The 21895-nt window shown below is 41.7% G+C and overlaps 3 protein-coding genes across 3 annotated transcripts; all 3 read right to left on the bottom strand.

Annotated features, from left to right (window-relative positions):
• Positions 1-1288: 1288 nt before the first annotated feature.
• LOC119729077 lies at positions 1289-9188 on the bottom strand. The gene is made up of 5 exons (XM_038201582.1): positions 8827-9188; positions 5267-5451; positions 4671-4814; positions 3567-3660; positions 1289-3187 (listed from the first exon to the last, which is right to left on the bottom strand). Exons 1-5 carry the CDS (start codon positions 8926-8928, stop codon positions 3047-3049), a joined length of 666 nt encoding a protein of 221 aa, XP_038057510.1. The 5' UTR covers positions 8929-9188; the 3' UTR covers positions 1289-3046.
• A 3560-nt stretch (positions 9189-12748) lies between these two features.
• On the bottom strand, positions 12749-18280 carry LOC119727314 (transmembrane protein 179B-like). Its single transcript, XM_038199168.1, has 5 exons — positions 18097-18280; positions 17292-17488; positions 16480-16620; positions 15857-15935; positions 12749-13987 (listed from the first exon to the last, which is right to left on the bottom strand). Exons 1-5 carry the CDS (start codon positions 18220-18222, stop codon positions 13820-13822), a joined length of 711 nt encoding a protein of 236 aa, XP_038055096.1. The 5' UTR covers positions 18223-18280; the 3' UTR covers positions 12749-13819.
• A 2454-nt stretch (positions 18281-20734) lies between these two features.
• On the bottom strand, positions 20735-21833 carry LOC119729116 (perlucin-like protein). The gene has a single exon (XM_038201630.1). The coding sequence runs from the start codon at positions 21735-21737 to the stop codon at positions 20985-20987; it is 753 nt and encodes a 250-aa protein (XP_038057558.1). The 5' UTR covers positions 21738-21833; the 3' UTR covers positions 20735-20984.
• Positions 21834-21895: the final 62 nt, after the last annotated feature.

Below are 21895 nucleotides of genomic sequence, written 5' to 3' on the forward strand. Positions count from 1 at the left end.
ATCCCGCCGCGTGACTCGGCGCGGCTCCACGTGCAATGCCTTGAACCCAGGGAGGGAACTCGTCAATTTCCGGCAGCCCCCCCCCCCCCACCTCGAGGTCGATCTTTTGTAGGGTCCGGCTTTTAGGTTTCTTAATAAGGTGCTGCGTCAAAAAGGACACAAGATTGGTGACAAGATTGTTCAGTTTGATGATAAGAGCGTGACATTTGGCCCAGAGTCAGAGTATGTCATGGGAAAGATATTTGGCTAAAGGGCCATCGCAGTTTTGTCCTCTGAATAAAAAAATCATAGGATAAGGCCAAAAAAAAAAATAGTTGGTCTCTGGTCAGACCAAAGTTCCGCAATTGAAGCGGCCCCGCGGCTTTTTTTTTTTTTTTTTTGCTTTTTTTTTTTCTGCAAGCTTGGATTGTACAGACAAGGTGGGGTACTATTTTGCTTTTTTGGTGTCCTCATGTACATTGGTGTCCTCCATAATTGCCTTGGTGCTTTCGATCATTTTGCCTTGGCGCAATTTCCCATTCCTTGGTGCTCTTTGGTAAAAAAAAAATTGAGGAGGTGCGGCAATAGAGGGCGCTGTTCGAGCTACCGCGGAACATTTTGGAAAAAAAAAAGATTGACGCGCATGATTAAAATCGACGCGCGCGCTGACCAGAGACCGACTTATTTTTTTTTTGGCCTTACAAGCAATTTTTAAATTTTTCAAAATGGCGGCCATTGTACGTTATTCTATGATTTTTTTTAAGGACAAAACTGCGATGGCCCTACAGCCAAATATCTTTTCCATGACATACTCTGGCTGTGTGCCAAAACTTCATGCTTTTGCAATTCCATCATATATTGTGCACCGATCTGCCCGATTAATACGAAATGTTTTGAGGTTTCTTAACGAAAGTTTCGGTTGAAAAGTTTATATTATACAAAGAGTTTTACAAAAGTTGAACTGAGATGCCGAGACAGTTCTTGCAAATAAGGACGAGGAATAAAACAACCCCAAGGAACTGCTATCTGGGAGGGCTGGCAAGTTGGAGGGGTAAAGGAGAGGTCTGTGTAAAAATTTCACACTATAATCTGTAACAATTTTTTTTGTCTTCAAGTTGGTGTTAACGTTGAGGACATTGCCGTTCGGAAGGTCTCCGAAATATTTGCGATAAGTAACGACTCAAAACAAAATGAAAAAGATGTATAGTGACTTTTGCCCGCACTAGTTTTGTCGCATTGAAGTTGGAGACCAGTCTTTCCAGTGTCATTTCATTTGAAATACATGTAAAACCACTATACTTCCACGAAATAAACATTTCAGATTGTTTATTGCAATGTAAATCGGGGTATATAACAGCTTTATCAAGTTTCAAAGCAACGTAAATTGCAGGTATGTAACTGGAAAGTCACGAAAAAAGAGGAAATTCACATCTTTTCAAGACTTTGTACAGTGTTTTTCTATTTTCAATGGCACACATGGGAAGTAAAAAAAAAAAGAGGAAATCAGCTGATCGGAGGGAAAAGTTGCATGCCTGAAATTGAAAGTTCTTCTATTATTTGGATGGATAGGCCTACTTTTTTTTTTCCAGACCCTTAATTTAAAGTTTCGTCGATTGGAAACGAATCATGATCGTTGTTGGTTCTCATCGCTTTTTTTCAAATTTACGTTAATCATTTTATGACTAAAACATCCTGGTTTAGCATTGTCACTTGGTAACCCCTCCTGCAAATCCGTCTGACCACGCCCCTCAGTACTCTTACTTGTAACACCCTGCTTGAACTCACTGGCTTAGCCCTATAGTACAAAAGTAGTTATACTGGTACTGTAGATAAATAAAGGAACCAAAAAAGCAAATTGTAAACTTATCATCTTACGAAATAATCGCTGAAAAACATTCTACATACAAATTCAACTACGAATATACATGCATAAATCTTCAAGAGCAACCAAAAAATGATTATAGTAATTGATACTGATCTGAACAGTAAAAATAGCAACATAATAAAAACATTATACATACAAAAATTCAACTGCAAATATACGTGCATAAATCTTCAAGAGCAACAAAAACGTGATTAAAGTATCAAATTGATACGGTCATACTGATTGCCGCTGTAATCATTCGGCTTAAAAATGAATAAAAGAAAAGATTACAGCAATAGTACTGTAACAAGCTTTGTAAAGGGTTATATATTCTTTCATGCCTTGGCTTTAGAAATTCAAAATTTTTAGTGTAGGTAAAATTCATTTCCGGGCTTGCAGAGTTCCACTTATTTTTCTTTCTTCTTTTTACAAATTCCCTTGAGGAATTTCACATTGTGTCACCCATCTTGATCGCATTATTTGATTTTAAGTACGTTACGGAAAGGTGTCATATTTTGATGTCACCGATTGGGATTTTCCCTTTTGTCACGCTCCCAAGACAAGTTCTAAACAAAAACATAGACTTTTTTTCTGGAAGAAAGAGAAAACATAATTATAAACCATCGGTAAAATGTAACAACATAATCAACACTTAACTAAGAGACCATTCAAAATGTGCAATGACACAGCTATACGTAAACATAAGCAAACAACTTGTGATTGATACGCCACAACTAATAATTTATCTAATAGAAAATATCGTGACTATATTGTGAGCGCCGTAGAATGCCACTATAACAGTCATTCAGCTATTTACAGCCAATATCCCTGTGGCTCCGAATATCATAAATAATTATCACAATAAGCAATGACGGCTGAAACGCCATAACTATCGACCGCTTTGCTCAAAATAATGTTTTATTTTGTGGCCGCACTGCTGTCGTCATAGCGACATATCTAATTAATTATCTCTAAACTATTTTCCCCCCAAACTGACCCAAATTTGTCAAATGTACTGTTACCTTCATACCGATATTTGAGACGTTAATTGTCACCCACAATGCACTGGGAAGAATGAAATCTCCGTAGCAGACGCCTGGTGGCGCACTGCATTGTGAATCGCCCGAACTCATTGGCAGGTTTCGAAATGATTATAGGTTCAACCTTTCAAGGCACGGTGATCAAGAAATACAAGTGTGTAACTTAAGTAACAACTGGTTTAGCTGCTGCTGCAGTGTGCGAAGCCCGAGCCTGCTGTTTGTGTTGCCTCCTGGTCATGCAGCAGGTTACCAACGAGATGGCCACCAGTGTCACCCACAGCAACACGGCAATCCAAGAGGCGGCCTGCCAACCAAAATAGCAAGATTTAAACGGTTGCAAAAAGTAGGAATGCACTTTATGAACTCTCTTGACAAAATGTTCGATTGACTGATCACGTACACAATGCAGACAAAATGACTACATACACAAAAAAATGGACTTCATAAAAATGAAAAGAAATATACATCTATTTTTTTGTCTGGCACGGTTCATTTCAAACATGTTCGAAGAACGATCTAGAGTCTTGCTAAATGAAGAAAATAAACAGTGTATACCAGCTGAACCAGGACCAAATAAACTCAAATTATTCCAAGTTTTTCCTCTGACAGTTTTGAGTATTATTTAATTATTCTTGTAGAAATACAGTGTATATGTCAAACTTCATGTACGAAACACTCCGCACCTCAGCTGCCTTCAGATAGTCGTAGAAATGGGCTCCGTTGACTTCCGTCCCTGTGGCGAGCGTGGTCCATGTAATCTCTTGAAACCCAGCACATCTAAGATATATACACAGGTAAAAAAAAAACACATCTCACCATAGCACAACTTTTTATTTTACTTATTACCGGGGAAACTACATTCTTGCATTTTTTAGATCAACGCTTTCACAAACATTTGGTTTACAATTGTTTTTCCACGCAGTATAACATCAGACAACAAAGGTTCTAATGTTTGCATGTGTGGTGAACACGTTTTAATTATTATTGGCCAATGTCATGGAATGTATTTAACTTCGTGCAACTTCGTTAGCGGGGGAGATGTGAGAAATATTCGGGGGAATTATACAAGCATGGCATTTGATGATGCAAGCTTGGCATTTGATGATGCAAGCTTGGCTTTTGGCACACAGTCAGAACGATATTTGGCTTTTGCAAAAAATATGGGTAGAATAGCAAGACATTTTCAAAATTTTCAAAATGGCTGCCATTGCTTATTAATTCTACCTATATATAAGATATCTTTCCAAAGGACAAATCTACGATGGCCCAATAGCCAAATGTATCTTCCTTAAGACATACTCTGACTGTGTGTCAAATGCCATGCTTGTATCATCAAAGGCACAATCCCATCACCTATCTTCCGTACTACGTGTGAAGCAAGACCGTAATGTCATTTATATACAGAAACATCAGTGTTATAGTCGTTCATACAGCTGCTTCACAATAAAAAGGTTACCTGAATTTTATGGGTGTTTAATTTCCCCCGTGCTCAATTGAGCGACCTTTATTTCACAGTTGTTTTCCATGAGCTAGCCTAAAGTTTTGGCTCGAGATCTGCACATCTCACCTAAACCTCTACAAAATGAAACCACAGCAACAGCGTCCCCAGTCGTCCGAAACATCACGGACATCTTAAAATGTGGGGAGAAAGTTCACTTTTCAAGAATTTTAACAAAAGGTTGCATACATTTTTCATAAAATAATTTCAACTTGAGGAATGGGTATCGGCAAAGAATTCCAGCGTAATATTCATGACATGAACTAATAGGGTGGTACATTTAGCTTACGTTTCAGGCCAGGCGCCCCCCTCAAGAGCCAGTAAGTTGCCGCAAAATGTGTTGATACCGGCAGTAACAAGGCATGCGACAACGAAGAGGAAGAATAACATCAATCCAAAAACGATAAGGACGATGAACCGCCCAAACACCTGGCTGGAAAGACGTCAAAAGATACAAACATTTAAATTGCTATAAAACTCGGGGAAAATCTAACACAGACCCCATTGTCTAACATGACCAACCAGAATGTGTCATAGTTGAAAGAGGGCGCTTTTCAAAGTACCAGAGACATTTACTACAAAATAAAACATAGTACAAAGTTCTTCGAATCTTCTCTGCGAGTGACCACAAGGTGGCGCTTACCACAACTTCACAAACAGCTTTCTCTTTACTACCATGTCCAAAACTACAGTCTCTCAGAAGCTACTTTTGGTAGGGGCACACTTGTACATAAAAGCCCTCGACACAGTTGCAACCATAAAAATAATCATGAAATTAAAGTAGTTCTCAGTACAGAAGTTAAAAATTTTAGTAAAGTAAAGATTACTTCTTGTTTACCAATCTCGTACAATGAAATTGCTATTAGACTTGAAAGTGGTCCTTACATTTCACACTTTCGGCGACAGAGGACTTGGATCCGATAGACGATGAACACCAGCGCAAGCAGGAGACCAATTACTTCGGTCACCACACAGAATTGACAACGTGAGTCACTAGAGGGCGTCACTGTGAAATGAATGTCCCCAACGTTTTCAACTGAAGCGCTCAGAATGCACATCTGGAGCTGGTTCTGCAGGCATATCAGGAAAAATTATTACCTGTAGAACTCAACACTCTTTCAAAAAGGCAAATTTTTAAGTACACAAATTCTTTGATCCTTCACTTTTTTTTTGATATTTTTAGTTAAGAAGCATTAGCATGCATTTACCCCCCCCCCCCCACCGCCATCCTCATTAATTTCATCATGGAAATGGCTCAGCAGTTATTTAGGTCCTCAGTATTTTACTAGCCAAGTTTGAGGTCTGAATTCAACTTTTAAAGGAGATTTTGCTTTTCACTCGTACCCCCCGCATTGCAAACAGGGCGCTTGGATACGCTGATGAGCTAGTCTGGTTCCCCGACCTGACAATTTCCCCCGACGTACGTCTACACGTCTAAATTGTAGGTCAGGCAGCCTCCGTGGCTAAAAATAAACATGACGACATTGACGGCCCTTTTTCAAAGCTCGGCTTCGTTTCCGAATTCGCTTTATCACATAAAGCTTTTAATGTTCCGATCATTTTTTTAAAAATAAATCACTTGCTTCATATATCATACAGTTATGATATACAGTTAAATACTTCTGTAAGAAAACATTGACTAATTTTGACCTGGAATCTTCAAAGTTAGACACCCAAAACAGCACTGTAAGCAAGCGGAGCCAAATTGAGACCACGCCGAGTTTTGGGAAATGCCGGTAAAGGTCGTCAAATTCAAACTAGTGCATGACGCAGCAAAAAGTTCGCCCCTCGTATACGATCCGAGTGCAAAATCGTCGTTGAATTTCAAGTTTTCTAAATAAAAGCAATGGATATTAATTATCAACTAGTTTTTAAAGTTTTTAATAAGCAATTAGCAGTTAATAAAACCTATATTATACTCGGAAATACTCGGACACTATCCGATAGTCGACGAAACGAATTCGGCAAACTTCGGACATTTTCGGAAAAAGGAGGAATTCCTCACGTTTTAGTCACGTGATGTAAATTGTAATACATTGTATTACCGGAGGCTACCTGACCTAAGATTCATCAGGAATAGTCGGAATCTTTTGGTCTGGGAACCAGACTACTGATGAGCTTCACAGAATCTTGTGAAGGAAATGACCTATATATATAAAGCGTCTGGCTGCAGCTTTTCAAGACCGCACTTAGACAATTGCAAATGCTATCAGAAAACTTCGTATAGAAATGCACACATTCCATACCGGATGTGATTTCTTTTTCATTGCGGACTATGTGGATACATTTTGAGCGTCGCATAATGCAATCCGACCGTTCGTGATTCGAAACGGAGCCTGAGCGAGTGACGGGAATTGTAAATTTACAACACAGATCAGTTTTACAGGATTTCCTACATTATTACGCTTTTCAACGAGAACAACATTTCTTAACTGGAATAAAAGAGTAATGAATCAGTCTTAACGGCCGTTTCAAACCTTGCAGAGTCATGACCTTAATTGATGACGCGCAGGTCACTGGTCCGACGCAAAATCCAACCAATCAGAGCGTGAATTCATCAGAGCATCCCAGCGTCCTGTTTCCAGGGGGCGGGTACGAGCGAAATTTTCTTCAACATTTTGCAACGGACAGTGAAGCCAAGTGATTTCAATTTGAAGCCTAAGACTAGACTGGTACATGTCCAACTTGTTGAAAAATACACCCTTCAGTAGTCTGGTGGCATGAGTATTGAAGTGTTTAACAGAGACTACAGCTACCAGTTGTTTCTTTTGACACAACTGATTGATGCAGTACTAAAGAAGGGTTGGACTGGTTGTTTCACGTGCCAGTCTATTTTCGTGTACAGGGTGAGTCAAAAAAAGCGGAACCCAAACCCCAAAAATTATATTTCATGTTTAAAAAAATATGTAGCACCAAACATAATTATGACTGGAAAGCCAATTTCATAAGCTACTTTTAGATGAAAAAATTACTGAAATTGGTCAATCCGTTCAGAGAATATCACCATTTGAACACAATGGCCCTAAAACATGTGTCGTCCCAAAAAATGCGATTTCAAGAATCGTCGTCACCGTTGTCTTTAAACATCACCAGCGATAAAATCTCAGTTTAAACGTTTAAATATTCAACAAAGTCTTTTTGAAAGCCCGTCTTTAAAAAAAAAGTAGATTTAATAAATTATATTGTTTGCCTAACCGGGGTTGTTAATAAAGATATTGTGCACTACAGGTGGTGACAGTTGTTGACACAAGTATTCTGTGTCATTTTCTTTGTTGTTCCAAACAGTCAAAACACACAATAAATTGCTTTTTTGGACGAGAAAGGTTTTAGGGTCGTCAGCGTTTAAATGGTGATATTCTTTGAACGGATTGAGCAATTTCAGTATTTTTTTCATCTAAAAGTAGCTTATGAAATTGGCTTTCCAGTCATTATTATTTTTGGTGCTACATATTTTTTTAAATATGAAATATATTTTTTGGGTTTGGGTTCCGCTTTTTTTGACTCGCCCTAGCTGTATTACATGTTTTTACTATACTCTCCCCACAGTATTGACCATTGATAAAACACTCCTAAATCACTTTAACAAGGAATGAAAATATAACCTAATCCTTGTATTATGTACAAATCTAACTAAATCAAAACAAGAATTTTTAATCCCTCCCCAAAAAAAATTTTACACGAACAAAATGATCTTCCTCTCAATGTGCCAAATTTCGTAAGTGTCAATCCTTGGCTTGAAATAAATTTTGGCTTCAAATAATGCGATGTCGAGGGAAGTGGAGTAACGCGCCTATCAACTGTTCCCCCCCCCCCCCAGGGCTGCCCCACCCATGACAAGGAGATTGTCACTTTTGAAGTGACAAAATATGATCCACCACTCGGGCAAAATTTATGTGACAATCCCCGACCATGCTCCGACATACATACGCGGCACTGGTGATTGCCTTTCCATGATCATGTAGTATACGCCAATGGTAACAAACAATGTAATTTGAGTGACCAAAATCCCCACCCTGGGCCATGAAAAAGTGACCAAATCCCGAAATCAGACCTGGGGCGGGGGGGGGGGGGGGGGGGGGGGGGGGGGGAGGGAGGAGGGGGGAGGGAGGAGGGGAGGGGAGGGAGGGAAAATATTTTGAAAGGCGCATATTTGCAATACCACATCGATCAGAATCTAAAATCTCTTCATGCGCCCTGATTTTAAGATAAGTCCGCTATATGGGCGGGAGACCAGAGACAGCATTTCAAACGCAATGTCTGACTCACCAGAGATTCGAGCAGAAAATAACCGGTTGTATTTATACAGTGCCTTTCGGTTTCAGATAATGAGTATGACCTTGGGAAAATGGAGTACAATTCGGTTAATGATTTTAGCCATGGTGAACATGTAAGCTTGTGTACTCGAAACGAAACTGAAAGTTGAATTCACAGTAACATACACTTACCGAGGTTAGCCCGACGGTTATGGCTGCCGTCATGCAACAGCCGAATGCCACCAAAAGCACGGCCACTTCCAAGATGTGGACGATGGTAGTTATCGCAGCCATCACTGCAGAGATATCACGAAATCTTTCGCAACAAAAATCCGCCTATCTGCACTCGCAACGGGTTTATCTGACGGCGCGGCCGGCAGACAGGATCGGATTAAACCCGCTAAATTTCCAAACTTGGATGGTCTATGAACTTGAAATGGCGGAAGTGCATGTGTATCGACACATCAACTGCAGAGATGCAGGATTTCGCAGGCACTGGTCTCACGCCCAGTCTGTGTGCAACACGTACATTTACATAAAGCTATTGACAACCATTATGCGTATCTCCGTCTGTCAGCCGCGGCTGGTACACATGCTGTACATAATGCCATGTGTGGACGTACTCGGAGCGGAACGCTTGACCCCGTAAGGTCATGGCGTGGCTTCACTTTCCTTGATTTTCCCCGGATTCTGTTTATATTTGTCGCAATCATGACCTGTATTGTATGTCTTTCTTCGAACTAGCTCGTGCTTGTATATTGGGATGTGAATTAATCAGTAGCGTACGGTTTGACGTTTGCAGGTTTAAATAAATTATGAATTATATTTTAGTTGTATATGCAATGAACTGCGCGGTGCTGAATAAAACATCTTATTAATACAGAGAGCGGTGAATTATTTATGTTTTAAATTAAATTCAAATCTAAAGTGTAGGTATAAGACCAATACATCTGAATTTCCAAATGTTGCTTATAAACGCACGTACAGGCGCGCCTAGTGAACCGGTAATGAAAAGGAATAGAAGAGTTTTCCCCAAAGCGAAGCAATATTTTGACCTAAAAGTTAAAGAAGAACATCAATGGGAATAAAATTAGTCTCAAATGTTGAACAAATCTGTGGATTTACGACCACTCATGCTAAGATCAATTTGATTGAAACGCCCACGAGAAAACATTAAAAACAGAATTCACCAAACGGAGAGAAACTCATTACACCTGTGTACATTATTTTAATTAATTCGGTTTACAAAAGGTTCGCGCGGGTGGGCACACACATCCTTATGTGATTCGTTTTCAATTTACTGAAAGAACACTGAACTTTATTGTGATCCGCGTGGACAGAACCTTAAAACGTGTGTTTAAAACGCCGTAACTTGAAAAGTACATAAGTGATTAAATGATATCAGCTTATCAGTGAATTGGGCTTATCCTAGATTTTGAAAGTGCTACATGCAAAACTTCACTAAAACAATGGTCCCGACATTTGGGTTTCGTTTTTTTTTTACTCACCATGTATTTCAATCAATGTTTGCATCGTGTTTGGTGTACAAAATGTGAGCGGCTGGACTGCTGCGTCTGTTTACTTCAAGTTCCTCTATAGCTCCTTCTTAATTACTCGAAAGAAACGCTTTTGGTCCAGGATGATTCCGTCCAAAAACAGGAGAGTGTAAAAGATCTAAAACTCTTCATGAAGTGGATAAAAAGTCTTATTTTTTACGCTCAGGTGTCTCGGTAGAGAGGTCTTTATTTCGAATTCATAAATACCTCAGACAGTTTAGCTATTCCTATTGGTCGAGAGCCCGTCACGTGGCCGGTCTTAAACGGATGATAAAGACATGGCTAGCTGGTCTTAAACACTTTTCTAGTGTCACAATAAAATGTGGACTCCTAAAAATCCAGTGCCTCTTACCGTTTCATTGGTTGAACGTTCACAATCCTCACGTAGGCATGCGCAACACTACAAGCGAGTCAGAATTTTAAAGTTCTAAATTCAAAACGCAACGCGCCAGGTGCGTTCTGCGTGACATCGCGCAGAACATGTTACGCGCGCGTCAATCTCCATAAAAGGGTTGTTTACATCTTACTCGCCAGCTGAACACTCCATTATTTTGCTAGAGGGATGTTTCAAATAGCATGAAGTGAACTTGTTGAACAAAATCGGGATTTTTTGAACGAATTATTTGATATTTTTTTACGGATAAGGTATTTATGAATGGGAATAAATATGTGCTCGGTCGGTATTTATCACTCTGTTTAATACCGCTTAGAGTCTGGGTGCTAATAATTACCCTCGCCTCCGGCTCGGGTAATTATCAGCACCCAGACTCTAAGCGGTATTAAACGAGTGATAAAAACCTCCGGAGCACACAATTATTCCCTTATTAATGCATGCATCCTCACTTGAACACTTGAGGGACTCTTGAAAACATAGGCCTATCTGTTTTCATTTGATTTGTTATCAATTCTGTTGATTTGTTTTCAACGCTTTGTATCCTTCGGCAAAGGCGCTTTATAAAGTCAAGTTATTATTATTAATGATGTCATTATATCCCACAATATATACTGTGCTAAATTTCCTTCACAAAGGCCAGAAATGCTGTTTTTTCGCAACCATCACGGACACCTGATTCATTTACTCATCACCATCATCGTGTCGAAGAACCTGCCGTATCTTGTCCGCACATTTATTGCAGTGCTTTCCTTTGCAGTTACAAAATAGGCGAAGAAGTATGAGCTGCTCTACAGTTCGTCTTTGCGACGGTGGTAATGATAATATGCTACCGTCGGTATGAGGGCGGTATCAGAGCTCACCAAGCGCTGCTGTCCCTGCGATGATCTCGCCAGAGCGCGGCCATGCAGATCGTTTTAGACAATCTACGCCCTCAGCCAGTGCAAAGCCATCTGATTTCACTTTCCAACCAGTACTGGGCCACGATCGACGCTGTCTTACCCGATGCCCGACTGGAAGATCCTTCCGGGTCTTCCAGCGACTGAGAGATATCATACCCTCTACTCGCAGGTAATATTCCTTCGTCAGCAGCGTATCTATCGAAGTAGATCGAGATGTGACTCTGGAGCAAAACTGCAAAAGCAGTACCCTTGGGAAAAGGGTGGGCAAATATAGAGGCGGCCGCGGGAACCGGCGGGCGGGGGGGGGGGGGGCACTTGCCCCCCAGATTTACCCAAGTGCCCCTAAAATTGTACAGAGAGTTTTGATATGCACGAGAAATATGAAAAGCAAGCCCCCAAACCCAATCGACTCTCGTTATAACAAGGTCGATGGGACTAGCCAAGTTACCTCTTTATAACAGGAATGTTGTTATAAAAGGACAGCGAAACAAAGAAACACAAAGAGAACCTGAGATTTGGGACCTCAGAATTTGCTCTTTATAAGCAGAACCTCTTTATACAAGTGTTCTTTATAATGAGAGTCGACTGCAATGCGCCCTAGAAATGGGCTCAGGCATTATGGTGTAGTTTGCTTAATCGCCAGTTTTGAAGAGCGCCCCCTATTTCGGACGCCGACTGATATAATTATGTTGGACACTTCTTAGATTTCCTCGTATATTGTTTCAGTGGATGACACGTGTCAAAATCGACTCAACGTTGTTCCGCTCTACACATTAATTACCCATGGTAACGTTAATGGCACTGCAACACTGCAGAAACTGCAGTGTCCGTTTTCCTTGCTCCATGGTATTATTATAGGACCATCTGGTGTTACATTTTACTGGCGTTGTCCTATATATAGATACCGAATGGCGTTAAATTAACATTACAGTTTTTGCAGTGCAGTTAGTCATGCAATAGTTTCAATCTGTAACAAATTCAATACGACCTCTTATAAAATGGTGTATACAAACAGTTGAACATTGTTATTGATGATCTTTGTCCTGAAGATAACAAGTGCAGATAATGACATGAACATACCCACATGTTGTGTTTGTTTTGCAACTAAGCATGGTCGCGACACTGACGATAACGTTCTCGTTTAGAAACCTCTAGAGCCACAAGTCAGGGAAAAAAAGAAATCGTTCAATGGTGGGAGTTGAAAAAAAGCCAAATTTATTATAAACCTGGTAATTTTTTTTTTACAAAAGCAAAACTTATGACATGGACATTTTCATTTATTAACATTCAACAATACGCTTATTTACGTGAAATTTTGTTTGTAAGTTTGCTATGTAGACCTATACATGAGAAAGCGAATTTATATGTGCAATAATCACTATGTTATTAAACAATAAACATTTAGCGGAATATTGTTGAATATGGATCATTCAACAATACGCTTATCCAACCTCGTGAAATTTTGTTTGTATATATAAGGTTGCTATGTACACATGAAAAACATACTTATTTGCAATAATCACAATGTTATTTAACAATGAAAATTTTAGGGGAAGGTAATCATATTATATGATAACGTTCCTCTATTGTAAAAACAATCAGGAGATGAACAGAGGAGGCTGACAAGTGGCGGTGAATAAACAATTAAGATCATTAAAATGTTCATAAAAAATAATTAAACCCACGCAGTAAAAGTGCAAACGTGATCGTAAGACTGATCTCTTTCTATTATTAGTATATAACTGTTATTCGTATATAAAATGATTTCACTAGCGAAGCAATTGGAACAATATATACATGTACATTCTTCAGTTTTTAATACTGTAGTAAAAACGATGAAGTTATAATAATGTTCAAGAGATATTTCTTTAAAATATATGTTTGTAAACTACCCATTGATCTACGTAAAAAATGAAAGTCAAAGATGGTCCAAGAACTTCAGCTGTGAATTTTACATTTTTTTATATGCCTGTGAAATAATCATCATGGCCCTTATTCACGAGTCGGCAATATTGAATTTAAAGTGAGGTAAATTCTTCATTTTTGAAACTTGCGAGAAGAAATGAAAGTACTGACATCAAGTTCATTACATGCCATGATACCTGTCTGTTCCAATGAATAATAAATTTGTGATTTTTATCTTAATGTTTTACATTGTAAGCCACAAAAATGAAGCTGAGGCTAGAATGTTTAATTAGTCTGGCACCATCCCTCTCAACAGTTGACAATTAATAATATACATTCAGGAAACCCGACCAAAATGGCTTTCTCGTGAGAAAGGTCCACTGGTCGGCTGCACTGCAAGTGGCCTGTGCGAGACTGCTGGGATGGCGTGGTTACACGGGTTTATTAGTGACCGTGCTGGGAGCAGCGGCAGCGGCGGGGGTGGTCAAGCTGCTTGGCGGTAGCACCATCTGACGGTTGGCTCGTCTGGCTTTCAAGAAGAGAACGAAGCTCCAGACGGCCAGAGCGACCCAGAACACAAAGGAAATCCACGCTGCCACCTGTATGAATTGAATAAATATAAACATCATCATCATCATCAGCGTTTAGAGTCCATTTGTCCCACTTTGTGGGGTTGGACGAAGGTAATAAAACAAATTAAACCCCGTCATGGGCGTCGCGAGGGGGGGGCAAGGGGGGGCACTTGCCCCCCCCTGGAAAAGCAAAAAAAAAAAAAAAAAAAAAAAAGGAAGAAAAAAAAAAGAAAAGAAAAGAAAAGAAGAAGAGGCGCGAAGACAAAGTGGTGTAAATTTAATGAGTTGGGGGGGGGGGAAATGTCCCTGCCCCCCTTTAAAACTGATAAATAGAGAATGTGTTGAGAAATACAAGCATTTTTTGGCAAAAAAATTTTTTGCCCCCCTCTAGAAAAAATCCTGGCGACGCCCATGAACCCCGTATTCCTTCACTGTAAAAAGTGACTCCACGTCATGCACGTGAATCGAACAAGTTGATGCACTTGAAGTGTCAACGTTGGGTAAAACAAACACCTGGGGTTAAGCCGACTGTCACCCCATGTGCTTCAAGTACACCATGTGATAGATAACTGGCAACTTCCTAACACCTCATGCACTTGAGCTTCACTTTGGTGTTGTTGCAAATATAACCTCAACTGCCTCAGTTTCCTGTCGAGAGCCTCAATTATTAGTTGTGAACATTTACGAAAGTTGCTTCCGTGGAGACACTTGCGATTTTGCCTACTGCTTATGGGAAGAGTAATTTTTTTTAGCCATGTGTTAATTCAAGTGTCATCCATGCACAAAGCTACGGACATCATTTTCTTTAAATGAAACATAATGGTGCGCACAGGTGATCCAATCAATGGCTTTAATTTAATGGTAACTATAGGTCCGGTGTCATATGAAAATAGGACTCGTATGAAAATCGGACTCTTTTTCCCTTTTATTGGTTAAACCCTCTCACGTGACCGGACCCTCTCCTAATTATCTGTGCACGAGCATGCGCAATACCACCAATGAGTCCGTATTTCATAAAACTAAATTCATGCTACACCGGTCCCCATATTGTTTGTGTGTGTTCCTGTTAGCGATTCGTCATACTTGCGCGCGCACCACCGATTACTGGCGCCAATTGGCTTAACATGCAACTTGGCAGTACTTCCGGTGTAGCATGAATTTAGGTTGCGCATGCTCATGAACAGATAATTAGGAGAGGGACCGGTCACGTGAGAGGGTTTAACCAATAAAAGGGAAAAAGAGTCCGATTTTCATACGAGTCCGATTTTCATGTGACACCGGTTCCAATGCTATACTTAGAGTGCGTTCGATTACTTCCCCCAGCTTACTCGCGCCTGGCTCTTCGCGTGACGACAGACATGCGCAGTGGAGCTAAATAAACGAGCGGGTTAGGGTAAAGTTTCGTGCAAGAGCTGGAAAGTTGAACTTTGACATGAAACTGAGGCTGCATCAACTGTCTAGAGCTAGCACTACAGGTCCGCGCTTATTGAAAATACGCAGGGACGCACTGACAATAGACGTAGCCGTAGCTCTGGAAGCCCGTTTCGGACACGGCCGGCCAGCCTGAGGCGCCCGCCGGACGTCACGTTAAGCAGCCATGTTTATTGCATGGCTTTATGGGATACTTACCCAAGTAACCGGCTCAGCAAGTCGGTTACGTGGGCCAGGCTCGAGTAAGCGCTAGAGATTTCACGGTAAATCGAACGCTGTCGGGCTTGCACGAGTAAGCGTGGGGGAAGTGATCGAACGCACTCATTATGTGCAGTGGGCGTGGTTTTAACTGAAGTGACGTCACACTTAGGAACCGGATATGTCTGTTCTCGAAAGTTATTACAAGGCGCCATCAAGGCGTTCACTGACTCCATTGAACATGCAAATTGATCCAAGCTAGCTTACCTCCGCTACTAGCGTGGTGGAGTAGAAGGAAGAGCCGTCATCATAAATCCAATCAATCCACGTTTGATATTGAGGACACCTACAGAATAGCAAACACAATTACACAATAAAATCCCGGCCGGTTCGTTAGTAAAAACGTCATAGACGCGCGCGCACCACTGATTACTAGCGCCGAATGGATACACACTCGAGTTGCGTTAGTTTCTAGTGGTTCCAATGCTACTGAGTGGCCAGTGGGCGTGGTTTAAACTGAACTGACGTCACACTAACCTACCAGATACGCGAATGGTGTCCAGTATGGAGTGTGTTTTGAATCGGTTTCCTTTGAGGTTTAAGTTTTTTTCCATAAGCAAGTGGTTTACACATCTCTTCGGAACAAACACACTCGGCTATGACATACACTCATGAAATCGCTTGACATTCATCATCGGACACTTGAGGTGCTGTGAAAAGTGGGCGGGACTGGGCATCACACCTCTGCCACCAGATGGAGTTGTTTGTAATGCCGTCTTTTGCTGACAGCGAGACAATTTCGCCATCAAGGAAGACTGGGGGGGGGGGGGCGGGGATGTCACAATCCCCTCCTTCTGACACCCCTGACTGAAGAAAGAGATAACACTTACGTCTTACCGAAGGATACCCCGCAGGAATTCATGAGACCATCGCAGAAGGCATTCAAACCGATTGTTATGATGGCGGCTTCCGCTAGGACCAAGAGGGCGTACACGGTAAAAATGCCCGCTGTAACCAGGCGCAAGATAGCTCTAGAAAAAAAAACAACAACAACAGGAGACACAGTAATTATCGTCGAACTATTCTCCAGGTGCGTAGCAAAGTCACATTTATTGGCGGCGAAGGGGGGAGGGGGTAAAACATTTCTTGAAAACGGCAAGTGCAAGTCCGTGCTGAAGTGCACACACGTTTTTTTTTTCTCCGGACACTTTGCCTCTGTAAAACCATCTGGCGATAGGGGCGCTGTTCAAAACCCACGATAACGTTACAAAACAGGCCGCTGACACAAAAAGGCCACGATTTTTTTTGTAAAGGGAACTTGTTAAGAAAAAAGGGCACAAAAGAAGGGCACTCTTTACAAATATTGGGGGGGGGGGGTAGCGCGGGGGTAAGGTGAAAAAGGGCATTTGAACGAGTAAATACCCCCCCCCCCCCCACCTGCTACGCCTATATGGGCTCACAAGCCTCGCTCTGTTCGTTGGAAAGATTCCTAACCGAATCGTCCCCATTGCGTTCGTACTGTATGCATGCTACCACTAGCTAGCCGTGATGCCCTGCCTGGTATTGCATTGGAAGGTTTGGGCTGTAGGAGATGTAAATTTATTTTCCGGTGACTCGTGGACATTTTGGTGCGAGGAAAATACGACAAAATACGTACTTCACGCTCTTCTCAAAAAAAAAAATGCCATGAAATAGTACTCACATGTTGTATTTTCGGTAGCACAACACAAGAATCCTGTAAATTGCGAACACGAAGGACGTCAGCACGCAAGCGATTTGAAAATTGAGACAGAAATGGCACAGACCGCCATCCGATGTAAACGAGTAGTGCCATTTCAGGTCCGTACCCATTGTACATGTCACACCCATTGATAGTATGCATTTACCGTTCCATCTTGCCTAGTGACAGAGGAGAAAATTATAAAGGGGCATTACGACCTGAAATCTCAAAAAAATGTTATGTTTTACATTGTGCACTTATCCTATTCCGAAGGTCTGATTGAAAGAGTAACCTAATGTCTTACCGTTCCCCAGAAAATACGAAAAATCCCGGTTGTTTAATTCTGACGTGGCGGAGAGTTTGTGTCATACACATACGTATTTCCAGTCGTGTTCATTCAATGTACACATTGTGTATGTGTGGCATAATACACAAATGGGTGCATTCCAGGATGTAGTGTCCCTTTAATGTAATGCTTACAGGATTCGGTTGTCGAGTTTCAAGCTAAAAACGAAGCATTATTCATCTTGAACCCTTATAACTCCCTACGGTGTGAAGATAGAAAATTCAGGACTGTTTATGGTGGAAAAAAACCGTGTTTTTTTTATAAAATATTGCAAAATCATTGTGTGTTCAAAAGTTAAATGCTAGAATTTACGGTTTATGGGCGTCAGTATTAGATGGGGTCGTACGTGAGCCACCAAACCCCTTCCCATAAGAAAGCGTACATGCAAACAAAGCGTGGCGTCATCATATCTCAGGTATACTGGCCAGGGCTTGCACCTACCTGCGTCACCCCGACAGCACCTGCTATAACCAGGCCAGTGATGAATGTTCCGCACAAAAAAATCAGCTCCACGATAATGCCAAACGTGAAGGGGGACGGTCGGTCGGGCAAGCTAACGGTCGGCATGTCGGGGCAGGTTCACTCGACGAAAGCCTTGGCCACTTGTTGAGAAAAGAGGAGAAGTCTACAACATTTGAAGACTAATATGTGCCGACTTCAGAAAGCGTTATAGCACTCTGGCTTTTGTCGTCTCTGTGGCGCATGCGGTGCAAGAGTCCATCAGTAATTTATCCCGCTTTGCTAATGGTAGTTTGTCCTTTTTGACCTTTATTGACGTCAATGACAAACAAAAACGGTTTTGAGTTTCTGGTCTGTACACTAGCGCTTAAAACGTTGGCGTGACGCGGATTTCAATATTTACTTTCGTTTTAGATCCAGTATTATTACGTATATTATGGGACCCAAGCTCATTGTATAGAAACCATAAAGGGGCACCGGCGGGCCTAGCTTTTAGAAAAAAAGTAGGTTGACAAGCCACGCCCTGCTAGAGGGGTACAAGTCCGACCCCGGGGGAATTCCCCCTCCCAGAAAAATGTTGAATTCTATGATGATTGCTCCTGCATTCTAATGACATTTGAGATCAAAAGTAGGAACCTTAAGCATTTCATTCATTATGTTTGGCCCCATATTCGTATAACTGTAGTCACAGGCTGAAGGTTGCCCCCCCCCCCGCTCTATAGATCTGACAATGTCGTAGATTTTAGTGGCCATGGAAAAGAATGGGTCTGCGGTTGAGGTCCCCCCCCCCCGAGAAAACAGGCAAGGCAAAAATAAAGGTCCCCTGACTTCCCAACACTCCCTCGTCATGGACGTCGCTAGGATTCTTTTCCGGGAGCAAGGGCAAAGCACATCCCCCCTCCCCAATTACTTTTAAAAACTTTTTTCAACATATTCTCAATTGACTATATTCCGAGCGTGGGCAGGATCACTTGGCCGACCCCCCCCTCCCCCCCCCACTAAATTAACAGCAATATGGATTATGGCTTCGAACCTCTATTCCTTTTTTTGTTTCCTTCATTATTTTTTGCCACTTGCAAAACGAACCCAAAATCACCCTACTGACAAAGCGTACGCGTTCTGATCGATCCAGCAACGAATGATATTTTGCAGTGCTGTTTCAAAGGGGCACTCTAAAAAGTCCCGGGTCAGATTTGACTCAGAAAAGGGTCATGTGGGGCCTGACCCTTTTCCGGGTCAAAAATGACACTTTTTCGGGTCAACACGGACACTTTTCTGGGTCAAATGACCCGGAAAATGAGTCACACATTGTAATTGTGACCCATTGTGTCATTTTGACCCGGAAAAGGGTCAAGCCCCACGTACATGACCCTTTTCCGGGTCAAGTCTGACCCGGGAGTGTAACATGCACTGACACATAAAAACGACAGCTGGTGAGTCTGAAACTGGGCACTCGCTGACTAGAAACGGGAACTTTTTCCCACTCGACTTTGTTTGATCTTAAAGGTCAATTCTGCACGTGAAAATGAGTGTACACAAGTCATGTATACATACACGTATAGCCGACTCGATGAATTGTGTTGATAAATTGATGACTCCATGAAACCTTCGATAACATAATGCTGTACACCTACAGATTTAGAGCATAAATTGTGTTGATTTAAATGACTTGATTGGGTTCATACCTAGTTTGACCCCTACTGACTAATTTGCAGGTGTTTTGATGTTTTGAAAAACCTGCATTGTCAGCAATTTTGACTCACGGGCGCTAATTAAAAATGGTATTGGTGATCCAAATTTGCTAAAGCCTCTATACATTTGTTGGCGATCAACCCTCATAATCATCGCAACGACTTTTTTGTTTGGGGGGGGGGGGGTTGGTGCTTCGACCTGGGAATCGGAATATTGTGTCCAGGAAAGGCCGACATTTTGATCCGACCCAATAATTTTTTTTTCATAACCTGAGGTATGTTTTTAATTGCTCAGATAAAATAACAACACTGTACATTAACTACTCAAAATGTAAGCAGTCACATTGATCTGCTAGAATCCGAGACTAAAATCCATTATAATGATGCTTTTCAAAAGAGAAGCTTGTAAAAAAACAAATGTCCACGATGACGATTAAAGCTCACAGTTAATAATGGAGTAAATGTGTGCTTGACCGGTTTTAAACACTTTGTTTGAGACTGGTTGGAGTCTGGATGCTAAGATTTACCGGAGCCGAAGGCTCGGGTAATTATCAGCAACATGCCTTTTTGGTCAAAAAAGAAGTTTGTTTTTACTTCCAACGATTTTTTCAACGATGTTACTTCATGTTTTTCGAAACTCCCCAGTAGCTAGTGTCCTTGTTGTAAACAAGTCCTTATAAAAATGGAGATTGGTGCTCGCGTTATGCGCGATGTCGCGCAGAACGCAGCTGTGCCGGTGTAGTGTGAATTTAGGACTGTAAAATACTGACTTACTTCTGGTAGTATTGCGCATGCATGCCTACAGTGCATTAATGTGAACGTTTAACCAATAAAACGATTAGTAAAAGGCACCGGATTTCAAAGGAGTCAAAATTTCACGGTGACACTGGAAAGTGTTAAAGACAAGCCAGCCGGTCTTTATCATCGTTTACGAACAGTCACGTGATGGGCTCTCAAACAATAGGAATAGGCAAACTAATGAATTCAAAGGTTAAAAGACATCAAAGAATCAGTTAATGCACTTCATCTCGCCTTGATGTTCTGAAAGTAGCTCTAAAACTGATCTGTTCTGAACGACAGTTAACGTTCAACGTCGATATTCACCACATTAATTTCAAAACAATAATTTCAGAGTCAAAGCAGATTCTACCGTTCGAAATTGGTAAAGACACTTTCTCTCTAAAGGTCGAAAACGTTGCAGCTCTCGACTTTCTTCAAAAAGGCCGGGTCAGCCTCGATGCTAGACGCGTTGTTGAGCTGACAGACTTTCTTGTCATCACCCTTCTGCCAGAGATTGAAGGAGTGGCATCGTGGCTCCGCCCAGCACGCCTGACCGCACCCAATGACTCCCGCAGCCGTCAGGTTCTTGATCTCATGGTTGAGCAGGCACTGGGGTGTGAAGCGCCCGTCAGCATCAGCTTGCAGGCAGTATGAGCGATGAGAGACTCGCATCTCACAGGAGGCAAATTTTTTGGACTGACACCCACTGTCTCCCCAGTTCCCTCCATACTTTTCGGCCATTCTGATGCAATCTTGATCTTGATGATGATGTGGATTTCCTCCGTTCCAGTTAGTGAATTGAGGCCTATCTTGGACGCCAAGGCACGTCAGTTGGCCCGTGTTATCAACATCTTTGCAGCCGATCCACAGTTCCAGTTTGTTTGTTGAACTGCCGACAATCATCTCCATTCGAGACCTCATTTCCCGCCAGATGAAGTCCTGTTCTTCCTGCGAGTCAGGAACGACCAGGCTGCTCCCGGGCCGGTCACAAACCGTCTTAGCTTGCCACCAATTCACCCGGTCTGGCAGCAAGATGTAGCAGGCGTCTTGCCAGGCCAACCAGCCGGGAGGACAGACGGACAGCGGGCGTTGAAATGACACACCGTCTGCCCAGACATAGCCTATAATCAGAGTGAGAATACATACCAACATGATTGGAAATAAGTTGTGCGTTCGGTCTTTCGTTGTTAGAAGTAGGCAACACAGACGATAAAAAATTATGTATCGTCGAGATCAAGTGATGCTTTCTCAGTGACTCAAAAATGAGGCTACTTCCCCTTGCATCGCCTCATCACAGCGTAAATTGACAC

Source organism: Patiria miniata, unplaced genomic scaffold (genome assembly GCF_015706575.1).
Source record: "Patiria miniata isolate m_02_andy unplaced genomic scaffold, ASM1570657v1 HiC_scaffold_20, whole genome shotgun sequence".
Classification (NCBI taxonomy): Eukaryota; Metazoa; Echinodermata; class Asteroidea; order Valvatida; family Asterinidae; genus Patiria; species Patiria miniata.